Genomic DNA, 22,122 nt, shown 5'->3' on the forward strand with positions numbered 1-22,122 from the left:
GGATATGTTGATGCATTGTGAAAGCAGGGAATCCGAGACGATGCCAGAACACAGTTGGAAGATGGAGTTGCATCTGCTGAGATGGGGGAATAGGAAGAGCACATTTGGGGAAAAAATTTAGGAGTTTGATTTTGGATGCGTTAAACTTGACATGCTTATAAGACAGTTCAAGAGGGGATATCAAGTAGATAGTGGGATATGTGTCTCTGGAGTTCAAAGAACAGGTCTGGGCTGAAAATTTCGATTCAGGACTCACCAGCAAGTAGGTTGTTTTTTGAAAAATGAGACTAGATGAGATCACCAAGGGAGAAGAGAAGAACTTTGAGTCTAGGTTATTCCAACTTTTAGAGATTGGAGAAACTGAGAAGGAATGGCCAGTAAAGTAGGAAAAAAACCATGAAGGTGTAGTTCCTTAGAAGCTAAGTGAAGAATGTGTTGTAAGAAGGAAGGATCAGTTTTTAAATTCTGCAAATAGACGAAGTAAGATGAGAACTGAAAATTGACTGTCCAGCTTAGCAACAAGGAAGTAATCTTGAGAAACTGTTTCCATGATGGGGACAGGGGAGGGTGAAGAGATAATTGGAGTGGGTTCAAGAAAGAATGGAAGAAGAAATTGGTTATAGTAGTAATATGTGGCCACAGCTTTTGAGATTTTTTACAGTAATTAGCAGAGAAAGGGAGAGTTGGACAGAGCTGTGAGGGCTAAAGAAGATACCTTTTTTTTTTTTGAGATTCAGTCTTGCTCTGTCACCAGGCTGGAGTGCAGTGGCACCATCTCAGCTCACTGCAACCTCTGCCTCCTGGGTTCAAGGGCCTGCCTCAGCCTCCTGAGTAGCTGGTACTACAGGTGCACGCCACCACTGCCAACTAATTTTTGTATTTTGTATTTTTAGTAGGGATGGGGTTTCACCATGTTGGCCAGGATGGTCTCAATCTCTTGACCTTGTGATCCGCCCACCTTGGCCTCCCAAAGTGCTAGGATTACAGGGTGAGCCACCATGCCTCCCCCGCCCTTTTTTTTTTTTTTTTTTTAATATGGAAGGAATAACAGCTCTTTGTATGCTGATGGAATGCCCTGGTAGAGGGAAAGCTGATGATGCAGAAGATGGGAGGGGGACTGTTGGGTGATGTTCTTTGGCTAGGGAGCAGGAAGATGTTATCTCATGGGAAGCTGTAGGCTCAGGAGCTCAATCTCTATCCACGATATTGGTGAAAGGCAGAATGTGTGGCACAAAGGTGGAGGCAGACCGATGTGGGTGGGAAAAATTGCAGAAGTTTTCTTTTGATTTTGTCCAGTTTAGTGCAGTGGGAAGCAAAAGCATTGGCTGAAAGTGAAGGTGGTGGGATAAGCAGGGTTGGAGGCTTGAGCAGAGGAGAAAGGATGCAGTTGTCTTTCAGAACAGGAGAGTGGAGTAGGAAGCATCAGGACCTGCTTGAGGTTTGTGGGTAGGAGTATAATGTGAGACTGGGTAGCATGATTCTCTGTTTTTCTCCACCCATGTTCACATTGAGGTAATAACTTGGATTACGTGAAGAGTTGAATTTAATAGGGGTTAGGATTTTGTTGTTAAATTAGAGGAGAAGCAAGAGAGTTAAAGGTCTCTGCAAAGGGTGGAATTACAGGGAAAAACCTTAGAATCTAAGCTGTGTAGAGAGAAAGGAGGGCATGAGGAGAGTGGAAAACTGATGGAAGCACTGGATTATGGGTCCTCCGGATGGAAAAGATAAGATGGCCGAGGACAGAATTCTAGATTTTTGTCAATATTTTATAGTAAAAGAACTAGCAAAGGAGATGGATAAAGAGAAGTCTGAGTGTAGAGCAAAAAGGCTTAGGAAAAGGGAAAGATAAGAAGTAGTATATAGTATCTTGAGCATTTGTGGCTTAGCTAGGTATCATTGTTTATACAGGTCACAATATCCAGAATCCTGAAATCTAAGGAGTCCTGAAAACTTGAAAAAAAATCATTGTGGCAACATAAAAGTTATTTTAACCAGACTTTTCTTTTCTTTCTTTCTTTTTTTTTTTTTTTTTGAGACAGATTCTTACTCTTGTCACCCAGGCTGGAGTGCAGTGGTGCCATCTCAGCTCACTGCAAGCTCCGCCTCCCGGATTCGCACCATTCTCCTGCCTCAGCCTCCCGAGTAGCTGGGATTACAGGTGCCTGCCACCATGCCCGGCTGATTTTTTGTATTTTTAGTAGAGACGGGGTTTCACCATGTTAGCCAGGATGGTCTCAATCTCCTGACATCGTGATCTGCCCGCCTTTGCCTTCCAAAGTGCTGGGATTGCAGGCGTGAGCCACTGCACCTGGCCTAACCAGACCTTTTTTTTTTTTTTTTTTCTTTGAGATGGAGTCTTGCTCTGTTGTCCAGGCTGGAGTGCAGTGGCGCGATCTCGGCTCACTGCAAGCTCCACCTCCCGCGTTCATGCTATTCTCCCACCTCAGCCTCCCGAGTAGCTGGGATTACAGGCGCTTGCCACCACGCCTGGCTAATTTTTTGTATTTTTGATAGAGACAGGGTTTCACCATTCACAGGATGGTCTCGATCTCCTGACCTCGTGATCCGCCCACCTCGGCCTCCCAAAGTGCTGGGATTACAGGCGTGAGCCACCGCGCCTGGCCCCAGACCATTTTTAAGTGTGCAATTTGGTGGCATTAAAGACATTCACCTTGTTATGCAATCATCACCATCATCTATTTCCAGAACTTTTTCATCTTGCAAAACTGGAACTCTGTACCCATTAAACAACTCCCAATCCCCCCCGCCCCTGGTAAACATCATTCTATCTTCTGCCTTTATTAATTTGTCTACTCTAGGTACCATAAGTAGAATTATACAATATTTGTCCTTTTGTGTCTGGCTATTTCACTTAGCATAATGTCACCAAGGTTCATCTGTATTTTAGTCTGTGGCAGAATTGCCTTCCTTTTTTCTTTTTTTCTTTTTATAAGACCGAGTCTTGCACTGTTGCCCAGGCTGGAGTGCAGTGGTGCAGTCTTGGCTCATTGCAACCTCTGCCTCCCAGGTTCAAGCGATTCTTCTGTGTCAGCCTTCCGAGTAGCTGGGACTACAGGCACGTGCCACCACACCCAGCTAATTGTTGTATTTTTAGTAGAGTCGGGGTTTCACCACGTTGGCCAGGATGGTCTCAATCTCTTGACCTCGTGACCTCGGCCTCCCAAAGTGCTGGGATTACAGGAGTGAGCCACCGGTGCCCGACCATTGCCTTCCTCTTTAAGGCTGGAGAATATTCTCTTCTATGTATGTACCACATTTGGTTTATCCATTCATCCGTCAGTGGATACTTGGGTTGTTTCGACCTTTTGATTATTGTAAATAGTGCTGCTATGAACATGGGTGTGCAAATAGATACCCATATACAAAGAACTGCTTTCAGTTCTTTGGGGTCTATACTCAGCAGTGGAATTGCTAGATTATGTGGTAATTCTGTTTGCTTTTTTGAGGAACCATCATACTGTTTTCCACAGCAGCTGTGCCATTTTATATTCCCACCAGCAATGGGACAAGGGTTCTGATGTTTCTACATCTTCACCAACATCTGTTATTTTCTGGTGTTCTACATTTAAAAATAATAACCATCCTAATGGGTATGAAGTGTAGTATCTGATTGTGGTTTGATTTACGTTTTCCTAATTATTACTGATGTTGAGCATCTTTTCATGAGCTTATTGACCATCTGTATATCTTCTTTGGAGAACGGAAAGAAATTTTTTTCCAACTCATTTTGCAATAAGGTCCCACTTGACCTGAACTGAGTTACTGGCAAAACATGATCTCACCTGACGTGAAACTATTTATATTCCTTACTTATGCCAGTTAATGTGAATATTCATATGCTTTGCTAAAGAAATTTTAGTGTGTCTGATTATGGAGTGCTGCCCCAAATCCTACTAGGGCTATACACATGCATATACTATACACATGTATGTACTAATACTTCTATAAAATTAGAAAAAATCAGAACTCCAAAACACATTCTACTCTAGTCCAAGGGTTTTGGGTTAAGAGTTTGTGGACTTGTAGCTTCATTTCTTTGGAAAACCAAGTTCCAGGTTTTAAAAACTTACAAACTTTGGGAATTTAGGGAGGAATTAGTTGAGGGCTATCTCTACTTCCGTCACATCTCAACCCATGGCATTCTTTTCTGTCTTTATGCTTCACTTGCCGTTCCTGCCCCGGTGGTTTTGCCTCTTGACCTCTCTGAGGCTTATTTTTTCATCTGCAGAGTGGGTATATTGTTTTCTACTTTGAAGGATGGATTGTGGGGACCAAAGGAGGTAATGACATAAGGCTCAGGTCAGAGTCTAGCACAGTAGGTGCTCCACAAATGCTGATTTGCTCTAGTTCTTAAATTCATACTCTCTCTGTTGTGGAGCATGTGAATTCGTTCTTTCATACCTCTTTCATCATGTAACTTAATCCCTAATGAATGGAATTACTTACTATAGTGTTTCTGTGTGAAAATGTTCAAATGCCAAAAAGACATCTCTTCTCCCCACATTTCCCAGCCTCACACTGATAATAAAGAGTTACCCCCCCTTCTCCTCAAAACATTGCACCCCCATGGGGAAAGGAGAGGTAAGGGCAAATGAGAGTGCTCCAGTGGACAGATGAGGGAAGGCAGCAGCTCTGTGTTTACAAAAATTGTTAAATTATTTACACAATTTTGGTGTCCCTACTAAATCCAGCGTTGGGGATACTACAAGAATGGCATTTTAATGTTAGAAATTGGAATTAGATGAGTCATTTAATGGAAGCTTAATTTTTTTGTAGAAGAGTAATAATCTTTTCATATAAACCGGCGGTAATAAAAGCTTTATTATCTAGCAGTAGGCATAAAGTTTTCTTTTAGTTTAGCCCAATTACTAGTGCATTTAATCTGCCCCCTTGCCACTCCCTGTTAGTTATCTTAGATTAAAAGGTCAGTTCTGGCCTGGAACGTTTGTCTTCTTTTAAATAATTTGGCATATTTAAATGAGGAGGACATGAAGTGGCAGAACTTGAGTTAAACATTTAAATATATTTTGTGCCCTTGGTTATATTAGACACCTGCTGCTTTGGAAAGTGACATGTTTAACGAAAACGTACTTTGGCTGAAATGTTAAAATAAAATGACCTAGCAAAGATAACCTTATAGTTCAGATATGACAGTTTGATTTTGGTTAGGACTGGAATGAGTGGTTTCTAGGTAGCCATTTCTTCCTCCCTGTGTAGAGAGCCTTGCTAATTTTTAAACCTTCGTAAGAGGAAACACCCTTGCTGTGGAGGCTTGCTCAGGGGAGCTGGGAGTGGAGGCGGGCTCGCACATGAGCGCATGTGTAGGAGCGTTTCGCGGTGCAAAGGTTAAGGGGGCAGAGGGGAACCTCCCACAGGTCCCATTCTGGACAGACGTGCGTAGTTGTGGTGATGTGCAAACAGCTGTACTGGAACTGGATATCCACTTTCACGTCGGGCATCCGCCTAGAAGAGCAGCTGGCAGCTGATGGGAACACCGTCAAACAACAGGCAGTGTTGCAGCAGGTGCCTGACTTTGACTTTCGGGCTTTCTATCTGATCCTTGCCTCAGGAAGTTAGATCTGGTTTCTGGTATTTGGTTATTTTGAAAGTTTCCTATACTGTTGTTACTACTTTTGAGTTGTAAAGATAGATGAAAAGATACTACTTTATGAGTTAGAGTAGTTGATTCTAAAATGTAGTTTCAAGAACAGCTGTTAAAAAATCTTTCTACAAAGTTCTGTTTGGGTTTTGAGAAATGAAAGAAATCTTACTTTAACCCTGTGTTATGTATTCTTTATTGTTTTTGTTTTTGTATTTAGAGGAGCCCCAGTACTTGTTGGTGTTATAACACAATTCATCCCACAAACAGATGTTTGTCTTTTGTTTTGAGGTGTCTAAGGAAGAGCTTGAGGTTTCACTTGGCTACATTCCAGTATGAAACCTGAGTTAAGTCCCTTGGCCTTTTATAAAAGAGAACGGTTAGAAAGACCAGAGAGTTCTCTAATGAGTTATGGTGAAGTGGTGAAGAGACTTCTTTTTCAGAAAGGAATTTGTGTAAAACCAATGAATAAAAATCTCTGTTCTTTTTAGTTTTGTTATAAAATATGTGTGTGTGTCTACATGCTCCAACAAGGAATTTTTACTAATCTCTTAGTGGTCTTTAAAGTATAAAATTGAAGCATAATTTCAGTTGTCCTTTTGGGGAAGAGTTATTAATACTTGTATTTGGTTAGGCTAAACTCTTTGTCTTTTGCTTGTCAATTAGTATTTATAGAGCATCCATGATAAATCTGCATGCACACACATGGACATGAGTGTGTATATGCATCTGTTGCTAGATTGGGTGCAGAGCAAGTCACGTTGCCCTTGAGTTAATGTGTTAAGACCCTTGACAGCCTTTGTTTTCTTGAGCTATGTACTTAGGTTTGAGTTTCTGATCTGGAAAGTCAGGGAAGTCATAAAGGCTTTAAAAGTTATTCTCTGTTTGGATAGTGTAGTTCAGATTATTGCAGGGATGAGGGGCGTATAGATTGTTTTCATTGTAAAGAGAAGGTAGAAAAAAGAAGGTCTATATATAACTATCTTTTTCTTTGGTTAAATCTATGCAGAGCTAGTAATGAAGGGAATTTTAGGCGTAGTATAAAATGAAGACTCTCTTGATATTTGTTTTGTCTGATTCTTTTTATATTTCTCTTAAATATCTACTTTCCCAAACTAGAAAATCATCCTTTGTGTGCTTATGTGTTCAGTAGGGCATCTCCATTGTTGTCAGCAGAGGCAGTGTGGTAGGACTTCAGCAAATATGCAGTGTCCCTCTCCCTTACTTGTAAATTATTCTTTATCTTATATCTCCAAGTAGCAGCAGTTTCTCTTTAATATTAAGTCACTAAGAGTGAGTTTAGTTGAGGAAAATATTTTTAGTGTTATTAAATGTAGAAATGCAGGAACACCAAATGCATTTGTTTCCAAGAGATTTATTAGCATTTTTATTCTTCATCTTGGTGCTCTATTTAAGGAATAATATAACTTATTTCAAAATATGTTAGCTTGTTCTAGCTTTGTTTTTGTTTTCGTGTTTCTCCTTTGGAGTCCTGAGAAGACAACATTTAGATTCAGAACTTTGTTATCTCAGTGTGTCTAATTTAGCTAACTTTTGAATGTATTTCTTGACTGCACAGAAAGTTGGAGTGACTGGTCCCCCTGATCCACAAGTCCGCTGTCCCTCTGTCATTGAGTTTGGGAAGTATGAAATTCACACCTGGTACTCCTCCCCATATCCTCAAGAATACTCAAGGTATGTTTTGAGAGACCCTTGACCTTCTGTTTTGAGATCCATAGAAGTCTGGAACTGGAAGGGATCTTGAAGATGTTTGAGTCCGCTTTATCCTTGACATTTGAGGAAACTGGGGGCTTTTAAATGTCCGTAATAGCAGCAGCTTTGGTAGCCACTTCATCTCAGTTTGCTTTAGATGTTATCTTCTGTAACCTCTCAGACGCTGATGTTTAAAATGAGAAACCCAAATGCATGGTCACAATAAAAGGGGAAGGCTTTTTTTTTGAGAGAAATTTGTCTTCACTCCTATCACTAAGAATTTTGAAAAAGAGAAGAGACTCATGTATAAATTAATATAAAGTTTCAGTTGATTAGCCTTTGATCTGAATATTTATAATTTGGCAAACTTAGTAAATGGTGTGTTTTCCCAGAAAAAATTGGACAAATGGTGTAAAATTATATATAAATAGTTTGGGCTTCCAGATATATTAATAACCATTGATCACTCACCAGCTTGGTGGCGCTAAAGTGGTCTCATGACTCAGCTCTGAAATTGGCAAGTTATGTAACCTTAAAAGCTGCCCAACTGCTCTGTGCCTCAGTTTCCTCATCTGTAAAGCAGAGATAGTAATAGTGCTTACTTCGTGGGGATATTAAGACCATTAAATGAGCTACAGCATGTAAATCACTTAGAAAATGGTAAGTGCTCAATAATGTCAATTATTATATTTTTTCTTTATGGTTAAAATTAAAAGATGAAATAAGATGAGATCAGAAAATTAAATACTAGTTAATTGAAGTGCAGTAGTGACATTAATGCTCTCTAATCTATAAACTACTTATGCCTCAGTTTCCCATTTAGCAGGGTGTTACAAGAAATAATACGTCATGGTGCTTTGTGGGTTAAATACATGTTCAGAATATTCTCATCCTGTAAGTTTTCACCCATTTAGTAACATTGCCTGTCCAAAATATTAGCAAAATTTATTTAGTACTTTACAATATATTGAGTGCCTTAACATGGGTTATTTCCAAAAAACTAGGAATAGGCCAGTATAGTTGTTAAAAGGGCCACCCAGTAAAACTCATTTATCTTTTAACTTTTTCTTTCCGTATAATAACTTGCTTCTCTAGTCTATAGATGAAGTAGAAAAATAGGGGTAAGAATGCCATTTCAGACAGCGACCTCAAAGTGACAACAAACAAAAACAGAAGAAAAAGCAAAACTCCAGGAAACTAACATACAAGCTCATGAAACACAACAATTGAGGGCCATTTACTGTAGGATCAGTTATCCCCAAACACTGTGGTGTGTCTTCAAGGCAGCACATGGTATCATGAGCTGACAACAGTTAATCTGACTTTAAGATAAGGTTACACTGTATTTGCATTTCCATATTATATATGTATATATATTATACATATATATATTATGTATAATATATATTATTCCTCAGGAGTTCTGAATAGCCAAGATCTTTTATGACTGAAAAGAAATATGCCAAGGACACGTCGCCTGTAATCATTCAAGAGAATGATGAGAATGGAATAATAAACTGTTGTCTTTTAAAATAGATGTTTAAAGGATTCATTGAAAATGTAACTTTTGTTCTGATGAGATTTTCATTAGAAAGAGGTGTGAGGAGACTATCAGTAAAAGAATAAATAATGGCATCAAAAAATAACTAAAAAAAGTATAGTAGGAAACAGTAGAAAACAGAAACAGGGTAGGAACTTGTAAAGTTCATCAACTTCCTTAAGCAGTTTTAGACATTTTCTGTATATTTTTTCATCCATTGGGTAGGGTTCTTTGAGTTTTCAATTAGAAAATATCCTGTAATTTTTAATAGGTTCTTGAGTAATTATGACTTTTTGCTATCTTTATATTCATAGTTCTCTTGGTTACATTTTTTAAAAATTATATTTAAGTGAACTTGAAACTTGAGGTGACTAAAATGTTTGGACATCTTACATTTTCCAAATAATAAACCTCTATTCTTAATTTTGTTACTGCTTATTTTTTATTTTGTGCTAAACTACTTATAAGTTATTTTCTTATTAAAGGTTTTAAACACTGTAACGTACAAAAACAGGGCAGTAGGAGCAAACAAAAATGAAAAGATCACAAGGACAACCTCTTTTGGGAAGTGAGATTATGCTTTAGGGAATGTCCTTTCATATCCAAATATTTGTGTATGCATTGTCTAAGTAATCTTGTATCCCTGTCTTTAAAAATGAAAACAAAACAATGAAGCAATAATACTGTTTCATTTGGAGCAGTGTGATTAAGTCTCAGACATTACAGAGTGTAAAACAGGGTTTTAACTATGAATTTCTCCCACAGTGCCATGTGGTGCCCACACATGGCAGAGACAGGTTCATCACGAAACCTACTCTGCCATTAAGAGCATGACATAGATAGGCTTAAGGCAAAAGAAATTGTCATCATGGGATGCCCTCTGCTCCTGTGCTGCTTAGAGCTTAGCTTATAATAACCTCTTTGCTTTGAGATCCTAAAGAGGCAGATTCCTAGGTGATAGAGTAGCCTAGGAAGATTCCTCTGCCTTTTGATTCTCCTCTGGGCTTTATTTGATGCTTAGATTATGAGATTGTCACTAGAACCAGTTTGATCATTCTCATCATTCTAGTTACTGAAGAAGAAACCAAATAGGATCCCTAATGCCTTTGGCTATTAAATTATTGAGTAAAATTGATGAAAGAAGAATACAAATAATAATTGTTAAGTAATAGCAACTGTTATTACCGTCCATTGAGCTTGGTACTGGACTAAGCATCTCTGGTGTAATTCCGTGAGATGAATATTACTGTCTTCATTTTGCAGACCTGGTCCCAGACAGTACAGTGTGTAAGTGGCAGAACTTGAAACTCACTTCTCTCTTACTACGTAGCCATAACCATTAACCACTGGGCCTGTGCTACTCCATGTAGCATGTATATCTAGGTTGATCTCACTTGACTTGTACCATAATCTTAGATTTAAGTAATATTTGGTATAAATTATATTGTTACATTAAAAATTTGCTACAAGTTGACTGCACAAACTGCTACTATGTTGCGCCATGTTCAGAAGCCAGAAAGTACTGTAGAAATTCCTGAGAATAATAATTGCATCATTCTAGATGTTAGAGAAGCACGCCCAGCTGCAGCACAGCCCTGGTTCCATGGGCTGGGTTGTCAGCGTTGCGGCAGACTTTAGAATAAACTTCCAGTGTGGAGGTGACACTTCATGTACACTTGATCAAAACCACCGTACAGCTACATATTTGATAGCTGAGACCTAGGTCCTGCCAGGAAGAAGATCACTAAAAGCAGCCCCCAACAAGATTCTCCAGAGCTAGGAGTATTCATAATCGTTATAAATACATTTCATTTCATGCAGTCTCATGTTCTTTCTTTATGATAGATCTTTTTTCAGTGAGAGAACGGCAGTTGTTTATAATATTACTAGAAATATTTTGGTTTTCCAGTAGTGGTTTTCCAGATGATTCCCTTTAGATTAGCAGTGTCATCCCAGTGGGCTTGGTTCTAATAAAGTAAGGGGCTTTTAAAATGTTTCCAGCGAGAACTGGATTGGAATAAAGTAGATCACAATGCTTGTTTTCAGTTTACTATTTTTCACATAATAAGGTTCACGAAAGTTGTTTCTTTTTTTTAATCATCAATTAAATGCCATACATGCCATACATCTTGCCATTCTAAGGAAGTGGCATGAACTCTTCATTTACTGGAGAAGACTTGACAGTAATTTTCTCAGAGCTTTTATTTCTCCTGATGTTTCTTGAGCAATTTGGTTACTGTGACAGCATTAAACATTTTTGGCCTTCTCTCACAGACCTTAGGAAATAAATTGTACTTTCTTTCCCTCTCTCCCTCCCTCCTTCCCTTCCTTGCTCCCTCCCTTGCTCCCTCCCTTGCTCCCTCCCTCCCTTCCTTGCTCCCTCTCTCCCTCCCTCCCTCCCTCCCTGCCTCCCTCCCTGCCTCCCTCCCTCCCTCCCTCCCTTCCTTGCTCCCTCCCTCCCTTCCTTGCTCCCTCTCTCCCTTCCTCTCTCCCCTCTCTTCCTTCTGTTTCCAGAAAAGTAATTAGCATTTATTGAATGTTTTCTATTTTTTAATTGACAGATGAAATTGCATATATTATGTGCAACATGATGTTTTGAAATATACACGTTATGAAATACGACTAAATCTAGCTAATTAACATAAATGGTACTTTATTTTCATGTCTCTGTGCTAAGATCTAACAGTTGGATTGGATGCTGTTAAAGTTGGCATTTATCTTTACCATGATTTGGTAAATGATCTGTCACTGTTTTTTACTCTATCATTTTTACAAAAATACTTTAAAAAGCACAAAATTTTTAAAGTTTCTCAGATTCGTATTATAGGAAGTATTTAGTTGTAATATTTAGCCCTCAAAGTGAAACTGTACACAGATAGTGTTACTTCTGTATCTTCATGCCGTGACAAGTTAAGATTGCTCATTGAGAATTTAGCACAGGTAAGAGGTAAGTAAAACAGTTAGGGAGGGAGGTGCCACCCATTACATCTACATAAGGAGACTCATTCTTCCTCTTCAAAAAGAAATTACTCAGAATCCAGGTATTCAGGAAGGTGGTCTCACAGTTATAGGTCACCTGTAAGGCTTATTTAATACATTTAGTGCTCGTATTAGATGATGCAGTTTATAAGGAGCCATTTCATTCTGTGGTTTGTAGCTCTGGTGGTGAAGAAGGAAAAACCTCTTCATCTGGTGGTTCCTCCTGAATAGTGGGGCTTGAGGCAGAATGCAGTGGAAACAAAGTAGCCAACGACACATTGCTTTCCATGCTCTTAGCTCCTGCTTCTTGACTTTAATTTATAGTGCCAGTTCATTATTTGTTTCACTCAGTGCTTAATTTTGGAGTGGTTGTACTAATAATATAATTACAAGTTGTATTGGTGTGGCTAACATTAGAGATTTTGAAAAACAATATTGTATACCATAGATGTTTAGTAATATTATAGTACAAAAGTTCCTTGAAAGCTTTTAGTGTGCTGAATTGAATGACAGTTTAAAAAATAAAAATAAGATGTGAGATTATATGGGAAGAATTAATGCACATTGTGAATCCCCCAGGAAAGGTGGGAAAAAGCGTGTGCCCTCTTGCCGTTATTTGAGCACGAAATTCTTAGTACCTGCAGGATTCATGTTCCGTAAATAAACCTTGGGAAAAACTTTAATAGAATGTTAGTTGTTTTCAGATAAATTGTAATTATATTTTAAAAGCGGCTTTCAAAGTGGGAACTTGAAAAAATAGTTGTGGTCTTCACACAAACCAAACATTTTTGTGTGTGTTAACCTACTTAGCAAATATTATTTGCTTTAATTCTAGGGTAATATTTTAAGCATAACTATCCAAATTGATAGCAACTAAATTAATTTTTTCTTTTCATCTCAGTACTTAATATGAGAAGATACAGTAATTTATTTGAATTATATATTTTGTCATTTTACCATCCAATATTTTTGCATATGCAGTTTTTTTGTTTTTTTTTTTTTAAACCTGTTACCTGGGTAGTAATGAGAGGCAAAAAGATGATAATTGTGCAAGTTTGAAATTCTCTAAAATATAAAGCCCTGTCTTTTTTGTTTAATTATCACTTACAGGCTTCCCAAATTGTATCTTTGTGAATTTTGTCTAAAATATATGAAAAGTAGAACTATTCTGCAGCAGCACATGAAGAAATGTGGTTGGTTCCATCCTCCTGCCAATGAGATTTACAGAAAGAATAATATTTCTGTCTTTGAGGTAAGGTAGATACTTAGTAATTGTCCTCTAATCCATTTCAAAAGTAGGGCCACCTATATTGCATCTATTGTGCAACTTACTGTTGTCTTACTATTTTATGTATCACTAAAAAGGAAAAAGTTCTAATTACAATTTTTAAAACTTCATTTGATTATAAAATGCCAGTTGATTTTGCATAAAGATGTGATAAAAGTACATCTTAGAATCTATGAAATATGGCATTTAAATGAAAGGATTTCTATCACTTATTTAAAAGGAATATCTCACAGAGCTCTGTTTAATAGTAAATCTTAACGTGATGATGATGATGTGTGACCTCTGCTCTTTGATTCTCTATTGCTGTCATTAGTGCTCTTGATCCTCAGTTCTGTGGTTTTCGTGCCAAATATTAATTGAATACTTGCTTATGTGCCCTGTTACTTACTCTAACAGTAAAATTTCAGATTGTCGGGATCCCCTCAGTCTCTCACTTTCTTGGTCCTCCCTAAGACTCTTAAGTGATCAGTAGAGGAGTTCTTTACCTTGGGAGAAGCTGGGATAGGTGTGGTATAAAATACTGTTTGAAAAGGATATTAAACTACCTGGGTTGTTTAGGAGTTCTGTTAGTATCCCAGACAGTGTCTTGGGAGCTAATGTGGGCATCCATTGGCATTTTGATAAAAGAGAAAGCTCTGGCAACTCCATCAACACAGACAAGGCTGCCAGGAGTGAAAGAGCAGAGTGCTCCTGGGCCTGGCCAACCTGGAGCTGCATTTACCACATGATTACTTGAGGAACCCACTTGGTACTTCTGCTTGGCAATAGTTAGTACCCCCTCAAGTAGTTTTATCTGGGTTCAAGCCCGATCGTGTAGTCAGATTGCATTGCTTCAGGCTGCTGGCATAGATTAGACTACATAGTTACATCTTATTTTACCTAATAAATGTATTTTAGAAGGATTGTATTTAGATCTTTCGTTGTGTTAAATACTTTGAAAATGAAGCTTGCTATCCAAAGGATTGCCACAATTCGTCTTTTTATTAAAGCAAAAATTGCTCTTTTAAAACCAGATTATCACCTCCTTATCTGGCTGTTCCTGCTTTGTTGAAGGTACGGTGTTTTATATATTTGGTTGTCTTAAAACAGTAGATACCAGCCAGGCGTGGTGGCTCACGCCTGTAATCCCAGCACTTTGGGAGGCCGAGGCAGGTGGATCACGAGGTCAGGAGATCGAGACCATCCTGGCTAACACGGTGAAACCTCGTCTCTACTAAAAATACAAAAAAAAAAAAAAAAATTAACTGGGCGTGGTGGCGGGCACCTGTAGTCCCACTACTCAGGAGGCTGAGACAGGAGAATGGCATGAACCCGGGAGGCGGAGTTTGCAGTGAGCCAAGATCGGGCCACTGCGCTGCAGCCTGGGCGATAGAGTGAGACTGTCTCAAAACAAACAAACAAAAAAAAAACAGATACCATAATACTGCTATTTCAAAGGATGGCTTCCAGGTTCCATAGTGTTCTGGTCATGGACACCTTCTCCTAGGCTGGACTGTGGCTATCTAGAGTTGCTTTTAACTGATACATATTATTCTAGAACTAAAGAGACACTCTATTGACTGTTTTGTTCCGTTTATTTCTCTAGGTTGATGGGAATGTGAGTACCATTTATTGTCAAAACCTGTGTCTCTTGGCAAAGTTGTTTCTTGACCACAAAACCCTCTATTATGATGTGGAGCCATTTCTTTTTTATGTACTAACACAGAATGATGTCAAGGGCTGCCACCTTGTTGGCTACTTTTCTAAAGTAAGTATGTTAGCTTAAAGTTTGTTTGAATTCTTATGGAAATCTGAAACAGTCTTTGCTGGTTCTCACTCGGGGACACAACAAGATGCAGCACCTCCTAGGTGTCATCTAGTTGTTTGGAAAGAATAGAAGAAACATTTGGAAACTTACCAGGTGCTAGAAGGTGCTTAGTAACATTCAACAACCTGTATTCTCCGAGGAGTATAGACTGCTGGCAGTACTCATGAGGAAAGTTTTAAATGGCTTCGCTTCCCATGGTAATAACATGGAACTTGTGAAATAAACAGTCATTAGCTCTCTGAGTTCTGTCTCAGCTTGAATCTTCTTTTCTTAATTTGAACTTTAGGCATAGAAATAAGAGTAGTAAGGCATTTTGATTAAAGAATATTTTATCCTTTTTTAATCTTCCATTCCCTTAGAGGGAAAAAGTTTCTTTTCTAGTCAGACAGCATAAAAGATATACTTTTATTTAAGCAAGCCCATAGTAAAATCTTAAGTGTATAAAACAGTTAAGGGGAAGTACTAGCTTTTTATAAGCATTTATAAGAATTCTTTAGGCTACTTCATTAGTTAGATATGACTTAAAATATACTGACTCATTTATAAAATTATAAAAATGACTATTTTGTTTGAAGTTAGATACAACGAATAGGACTGCTCTGAGTAGCACCAGAGCAGGAGAGAAAGAAAACTCTGACATAATTAATGAGTCTTCTCACTTCTGAGTGGCACACTGATTCATCATTTGTAGCTTTACAGATTGTTTCGGACTCAGATTCCAGTGCTGATCCTTAGGCATTGGCGTACTGTTTTTGAATTGCAGATGGTGTTGGATGACATTGTTTTGTTTTGTAGTTTTACTCTCCTGGGATGGTTGCTTTGTGGGTAATGGCAGTGACTTGACATTATCTTATCTTCTCCCAGTTGGGTAGTTTTTTCTTGATGTATATTGCTATTCCCAAAGGACCAGGGCTGTGGGTTTTGGCCATTAGTCTTTGTTTCTTAATTAGCATTATTACTCACTTTTACCAGCCTGTTTTAAAACTTGACTTGTATTTTCTCCACCAGGAAAAGCACTGCCAACAGAAGTACAATGTTTCCTGTATAATGATTCTTCCTCAATACCAGCGTAAGGGCTATGGCAGGTTTCTCATCGATTTCAGTAAGGATTATATTAATTTCTCATTGGTCTCTTCCAGTGGACCTTCTGTATATATATTTTTAAAGATTTGTAGGTGCTTTGTTGGCTGCTGGTATCGTTTGTCATATTGCTGTATGAGCCTTTAAAACCTAAAGCCACTGCTGGACATTGTGGCTCATGCCTATAATCCCAGCACTTTGGAAAACTGGGGTGGGAGGATTGCTTGAGCCCAGTAGTTCAAGACCAGCTTAGGCAACATGTCAAGACCCTGTATCTACAAAAAATGTAAAAAGTTAGGTGGGCATGATGGCATGCACCTAGGGTTCCACCTACTCAGGAAGCAGAAGTGAGAGGATCACTTGAGCACCCAGGAGGTTGAGGCTGCAGTGAGCAGTGCTACCCCTGCATTGTAGGCTCCAGCCTGGGCCACAGAGCAAGACTCTGTCTCAAAATAAAAATGAAAATAAATAAAACCTAAAGCAACACGTTCCTTTTTATTTTGGTTGGACACAAAATATTTTTAAACAGCTAATATTGAATAAAATTTTGTGTGATGTATAGCATATACCTTTAATTTCCAACTGTTCATTTACAGTGGAACTTAGTTTTATGCAGTAATACTAATAATACTAAAAACATTGTTTAACTACTTCAGTTAGAGATAATAAGGAAGTACTGTGAGCCAGGCGCAGTGGCTCACACCTGTAATCCCAACACTTTGGGAGGCCAAGGTGGGCGGATCACGAGGTCAGAAGTTCGAGACCAGCCTGTGCAACATGGCAAAACCTCATCTGTATTAAAAATATAAAAAATTAGCTGGGTGTGGTGGCAGGCACATGTAATCCCAGCTACTCGGGAGGCTGAGGCAGAAGAATTGGTGGAACCCGGGAGACGGAGGTTGCAGTGAGCTGAGATCATGCCACGGCACTCCAGCCTGGGCAATGAGGGAAACTCCATCTCAAAAAAAAAAAAAAAAAAAAAAAGAAGAAGAAAGAAGTACTGTGCCTGCCCTAGTTTTGTTATTCAGTTATCTGAGAAAATGTGTGCATTTTTTAGGTAGGCTCTACCTAGCGGTTAAACATACGCAACACATCTTTAAATATCTGAAGAAGTGAATGATAGAGAAAATTGTTTAATCTGAGTTCAAAAGTGACAGCTCACAGTTGTGAAGAGATCATTGTGGAACTGTATTTTGTTTCACACGTTGTTGAAACAAAGTGAAATAGTAATTTGAGGGACTATTTTACCTCAGATACTGCTATAAAATGATATTTAAATGAATATGCAGAACTAATGGTTCAAACAAAGGATTTTGATTCCAGTCTTGAGATGTTAATTAAGCCTCTTGGCTTTAGACTGTCCTTCTGTTTATATTTTATTGGAAGCATGTACTACTGGTTGTTTTACACATTTTCTGGTCTTTTTAGATGAGCAGTAGGGGATGGAACTCAGATTACTTCCTTTAATGTTAATATATTGTTTTGAAATAGGACTGAATTAGACATGTTATATATACCATTAAATTGCAAAGTTAGGAAAAATATTTTCCTTTTGGTGATTGGGGGGGGTTGTGTGTTTGTGGTATAAAAACTGTCCATGCAATAACAGTAATGTTTGTATTTACTTTTCCTAATGTAATATGTTTCCAAAATAACATTCTTAGACTGGTTTTACGTTTTCTTTAAACAGTAAAAATAACTTTCTCTGCCATCTCCATTTTCAATGCTTTTCCTTAGAAGTTAGGCCTTTGTTTTTCAGTTCTTGAGAGTCATGCACTATAGAGGACAGAGTCCACAGTTCCACACTTATGTTGGCAGTCCTGCTTGCCTAGAGTTGGAGTGATAGGTAATTGTGAGGAGTTTTGGTTGAAGTGAAAGATTGTCATCCAATTCGCTCACAGAACTACAGTTTTAATAGGATTATGTGAAAAGGAAGGCATTCTTTTGTCCTTTGGACTTCTCAGTTCAGATACAGCAGTTGCCACCTAGTGGTCCAAATAAAGCATGCAAGGCTTGTTTTCTCCAGAACGTTAAACGAAACTGTTAAGAGTCCTGATTTTTTAACACTTTGAATATTTTAACAAGGTGACTAACTGTAGACATAATAATACTTAGTCTTCAATACATATAAGTTTTGTATTCTTTTTGCAAATTTGTTTTAAAGTAGTTTTGCAATTTTTTTCTTTTTTTTTTTTTTGAAGGAATTTATCTTTGGAGTTATTCTTGGTTGTAGAAGAGGGGATTGTTATTTTGGTGAATCCAGTTTTCCAGAGTCTCTAACCTAGTTCTGATTTGAGTTACTTGTGATTCTTTAGGTTATTTGTTATCAAAGCGTGAAGGCCAAGCAGGGTCTCCAGAGAAACCATTATCCGATCTGGGTCGTCTTTCCTACATGGCATATTGGAAAAGTGTAATATTGGAGTGCCTTTATCACCAAAATGACAAGCAGATCAGCATTAAGAAATTAAGCAAGTTAACTGGAATCTGCCCTCAAGACATCACTTCCACACTCCACCACCTACGAATGCTGGACTTCCGTAGTGACCAGTGAGTATCACATCCTTTTGTATACCTTTGAAAGATAATTAGGTTGAAGTTTTTTGGATCAGCCAGTCAGATTATTGATGAAAGGGCATTAACTAATATAAATGATATACTTGGTGATAATGAGATATCATTTTCCTTTCTAGGATATTTTATTTGATTGACTATACATATATATATATATATATGGCCTATATATAGTCTCTATATATGCTTTTTAAACTGAACTGTTTTTCTGGTATTCCTGCTAATTTTTGAACCTAAGCTACTGAATCTTTCATATTCTAGTATTGGGAGCTCTTTCACAATATAAGAAGTAACCAGTCTGGAAACAGAGTCGTTAAATAAAATGCCCATGATAAATTTTCATATAAATGGCACAAAGTGAATATAGATTGAAAGGAAGAACAACAGTTCACCCTTCCCTAAAGTGGTCAGGAAAAGGTCACAAAGAAAGGAGGCATTTGAGCCAAATAAATGGAGAATAGGAAAGAGAGTGCAAAAGAGCAGCAGAACTTCTGGAGCGGGACATGTGAGACAGTAGGCAGTGAAAACAGCCCGCGGCCACGGTAGAGAGCGACGTGTTTGTCCTGCTTCACACTCCTGGTTGTCTTCATGTGGTGGCACATTTCTGCATTCCATCTTCCCGGGCAGGCTATCTTTGCAGTACCCATCATCTTCTACAGGCTTCACCGGGGGTCTCATCTCCACATTCATTTTTATGTACATCTCGTACATGGTTGATTGCTATAAACTTTTCTCTGGTTCCAGATTTGTGATTATCCGCCGGGAAAAACTTATCCAGGATCACATGGCAAAGCTTCAGCTGAATTTGCGACCTGTAGATGTAGATCCAGAATGTTTGCGCTGGACTCCAGTCATAGTGTCCAACTCTGTGGTCTCAGAGGAAGAAGAAGAAGAGGCTGAGGAAGGAGAAAACGAAGAGCCACAGTGCCAGGAAAGAGAATTAGAGATCAGTGTAAGGGCACGAATAGTCTCTATTTTTGATGACAGAAGATACATTTTTGATTTCATGAGTATTTATGATAATGTATTATGATAATCTTTCACAAAAAAGTAAATTCACATTAGAACGTCAAGAGTTTTATTTCAGTGGTAGAGATTTCAGGAAGACTGGGCCTGGTTTACTTAGGTATTTTTAAGCCTTTGACAATTAGGAGGAGACCATCAAATTTCTTATAATGTGTTACTTGTGAGAAAAATACTTCTTACGAGGGTGCCAAGAAGCAGCTCAATTTTAAGCTGGATAGTAGTTGAGAAATCTGAATTGAATCCAAATCTGACAGTTTTAAAAAATGAAACGGAGGTTGGATGTGGTGGTTCACACCTGTAATCTCAGCGCTTTAGGAGGCCCAGGCAGGAGGACTGCTTGAGACTAGAAGTTCAGGACAACCAGGGAAATATAGTGAGGACCCATGTCTACCAAAAAAACCAACAACAAAATGAAGTGGAGATACTATTAAGTAACTATTGTAAACTTGTGTATGTTTTCTAATGGAGCACCAAAACATCCCATGGACACACAGATCTCTTTAGCCGTTAAAGGGTTGCTGGTGAACTGTAGTGCGTGTGTCATTGTCAGTATTCTTCATGTGATGCATACTTTTATAGCTCTTTTTTTAAGGCAGTGCTTCATCTTTTCAACACCTGTGTCCTTTAATAAACATAAAAAATCCCATGCCCCTCTTTAGTGCAGTTTAATTTTCAAAATGAAATTATTCTGAATAAAAGTAAATTTTTTAATTACATAAATTTTCTTTCATATTTCTCAAATGCCTCCTTCCTCTTGCCCATGTCATGTGTCCCAAGATCCTGTCTCCTCCACCCTGTTTACAAATTTTTATTTCTGAGAAATTTTATTAAACAATCTCATTTAACATTTAAAAGAACAATAGTATTCACTTTGCTTATTGAGGGTGCTACTGCAGAAAGGTTCAGAGCACAGGCTCTAGAGTCAGACTGCCAGGCTTTCTATCCCAGCATCTTCACTTGTTCTTGCGTGATCTGGGGCAGATTACTTAAATTTTTTTGTACCCCACACACCTCATTTGTAAAGTGGAGATGTAGTGGTAATTCTCCATATGATTGTTGGGGAGATTAAATGAATAATGCATATATAGAATTTAAAACAGTGCTGAAACAGGAAATATCCATGTTAAATAATTGATCATTTTCTTTTTAAAGCTCAGTTTCCTTTTCTTCTCTCAGTACTTAAAAGGTCAGAATAGGTAAATGTAAGCAAACAAGACTGAAAAATTAACCAGCATTGTTTTATTTTCTAAAATCAGGTGGGAAAGTCTGTGTCTCGTGAGAACAAAGAACAAGATTCTTATTCAGTAGAAAGTGAAAAGAAACCAGAAGTTACGGCTCCAGTCAGTTCTACACGTTTGAACAAACAAGTCCTTCCTCGTGATAGTCTTCCTGCAAATAGCCAGCCATCTCGGAGGGGCCGCTGGGGGAGGAAGAACAGAAAAACCCAGGAACGCTTCGGTGATAAAGATTCTAAACTGCTCTTGGAAGAGACGTCTTCAGCTCCTCAGGAACAATATGGAGAATGTGAGGAGAAATCAGAAGCCACCCAGGAACAATACACTGAAAGTGAAGAACAGCTGGTGGTCTCTCAGGAGCAGCTAAGCCAGGATGGGAAACCTGACCTTCCCAAAAGAAGACTCAGTGAGGGGGTTGAGCCCTGGCGAGGACAGCTCAAGAAAAGCCCTGAGGCTCTGAAGTGCAGATTAACAGAAGGAAATGAGAGGCTGCCCCGCCGCTACAGTGAAGGTGACAGGGCTGTCCTCAGGGGCTTCAGTGAGAGCAGCGAGGAGGAGGAAGAGCCGGAAAGCCCTCGGTCAAGCTCGCCACCAATTCTCACAAAGCCCACGCTGAAGCGAAAGGTAACGCATTTCTTTCCAGGTCTTCTCTTCCTCTAATTCCAGTTTATCATACACCTTTTCGTTTTAGCTTACACTTCTGAAAGAGTATAAGTTAGAAATTCCTAGTGTGTTGCTTTATAAACCTTAAGCCTCTATATATGGTAGCTCAAGATCTTCCCAGTGAGCATTTGAGATGTGTGTGTTTGACTTCTTTGATTCATGGGAATTCACTTAGAAATCATAAGCTTATTTAAGGGCTCCACCTCCTGGGATGCAAACAAACTTTTTTTCAGCTTACTGGTTTAATGTTCAAATCATGACTTTTAGGGGCTTTAAAGATATTTTTGAAGTATGTACAGATTAGAAGTGTTTATGTTAGAAAAGGAGGCCAAAATATTACATAATTAATTGGAAAGTGAACATAGTGCTGCTGTACTCAGAGTGAAGTCACTCATCTTGGGTGCTACTGTTTTCTCTGTACTCGCCCCACTTCTCACACATGGCTTCAGTGGTTTAACTTGGTCTCTCTTGCTTTAAAAACATTTTCTAAACTATATTCCATCATAATGATAGCCAATTAGTTATTAAATAATGTATGATGATGATAATGAATTCTGTTAAGCCATTTACCAGAAACATCCCAGGCTATGGAGTCAATTT

At 38.5% G+C, this 22,122-nt stretch overlaps 1 protein-coding gene across 4 annotated transcripts in view; it reads left to right on the forward strand.

The window, feature by feature from the left end:
- The window catches only part of LOC105476532 (lysine acetyltransferase 6A), a 123,030-nt gene that overhangs the window by 90,296 nt on the left and 10,612 nt on the right, over window positions 1–22,122 (forward strand). For all 4 annotated transcript variants that reach the window (XM_011732526.2, XM_011732527.2, XM_071068330.1 and 1 more), the window contains 7 exons: window positions 7,200–7,315; window positions 12,963–13,104; window positions 14,726–14,887; window positions 15,956–16,049; window positions 18,343–18,574; window positions 19,343–19,550; window positions 20,881–21,483. In XM_011732526.2, the coding sequence (XP_011730828.1) occupies window positions 7,200–7,315; window positions 12,963–13,104; window positions 14,726–14,887; window positions 15,956–16,049; window positions 18,343–18,574; window positions 19,343–19,550; window positions 20,881–21,483 (1,557 nt within the window). The remainder of the gene's footprint in view (window positions 1–7,199; window positions 7,316–12,962; window positions 13,105–14,725; window positions 14,888–15,955; window positions 16,050–18,342; window positions 18,575–19,342; window positions 19,551–20,880; window positions 21,484–22,122) is intronic.

Source organism: Macaca nemestrina, chromosome 8 (genome assembly GCF_043159975.1).
Source record: "Macaca nemestrina isolate mMacNem1 chromosome 8, mMacNem.hap1, whole genome shotgun sequence".
Classification (NCBI taxonomy): domain Eukaryota; kingdom Metazoa; phylum Chordata; class Mammalia; order Primates; family Cercopithecidae; genus Macaca; species Macaca nemestrina.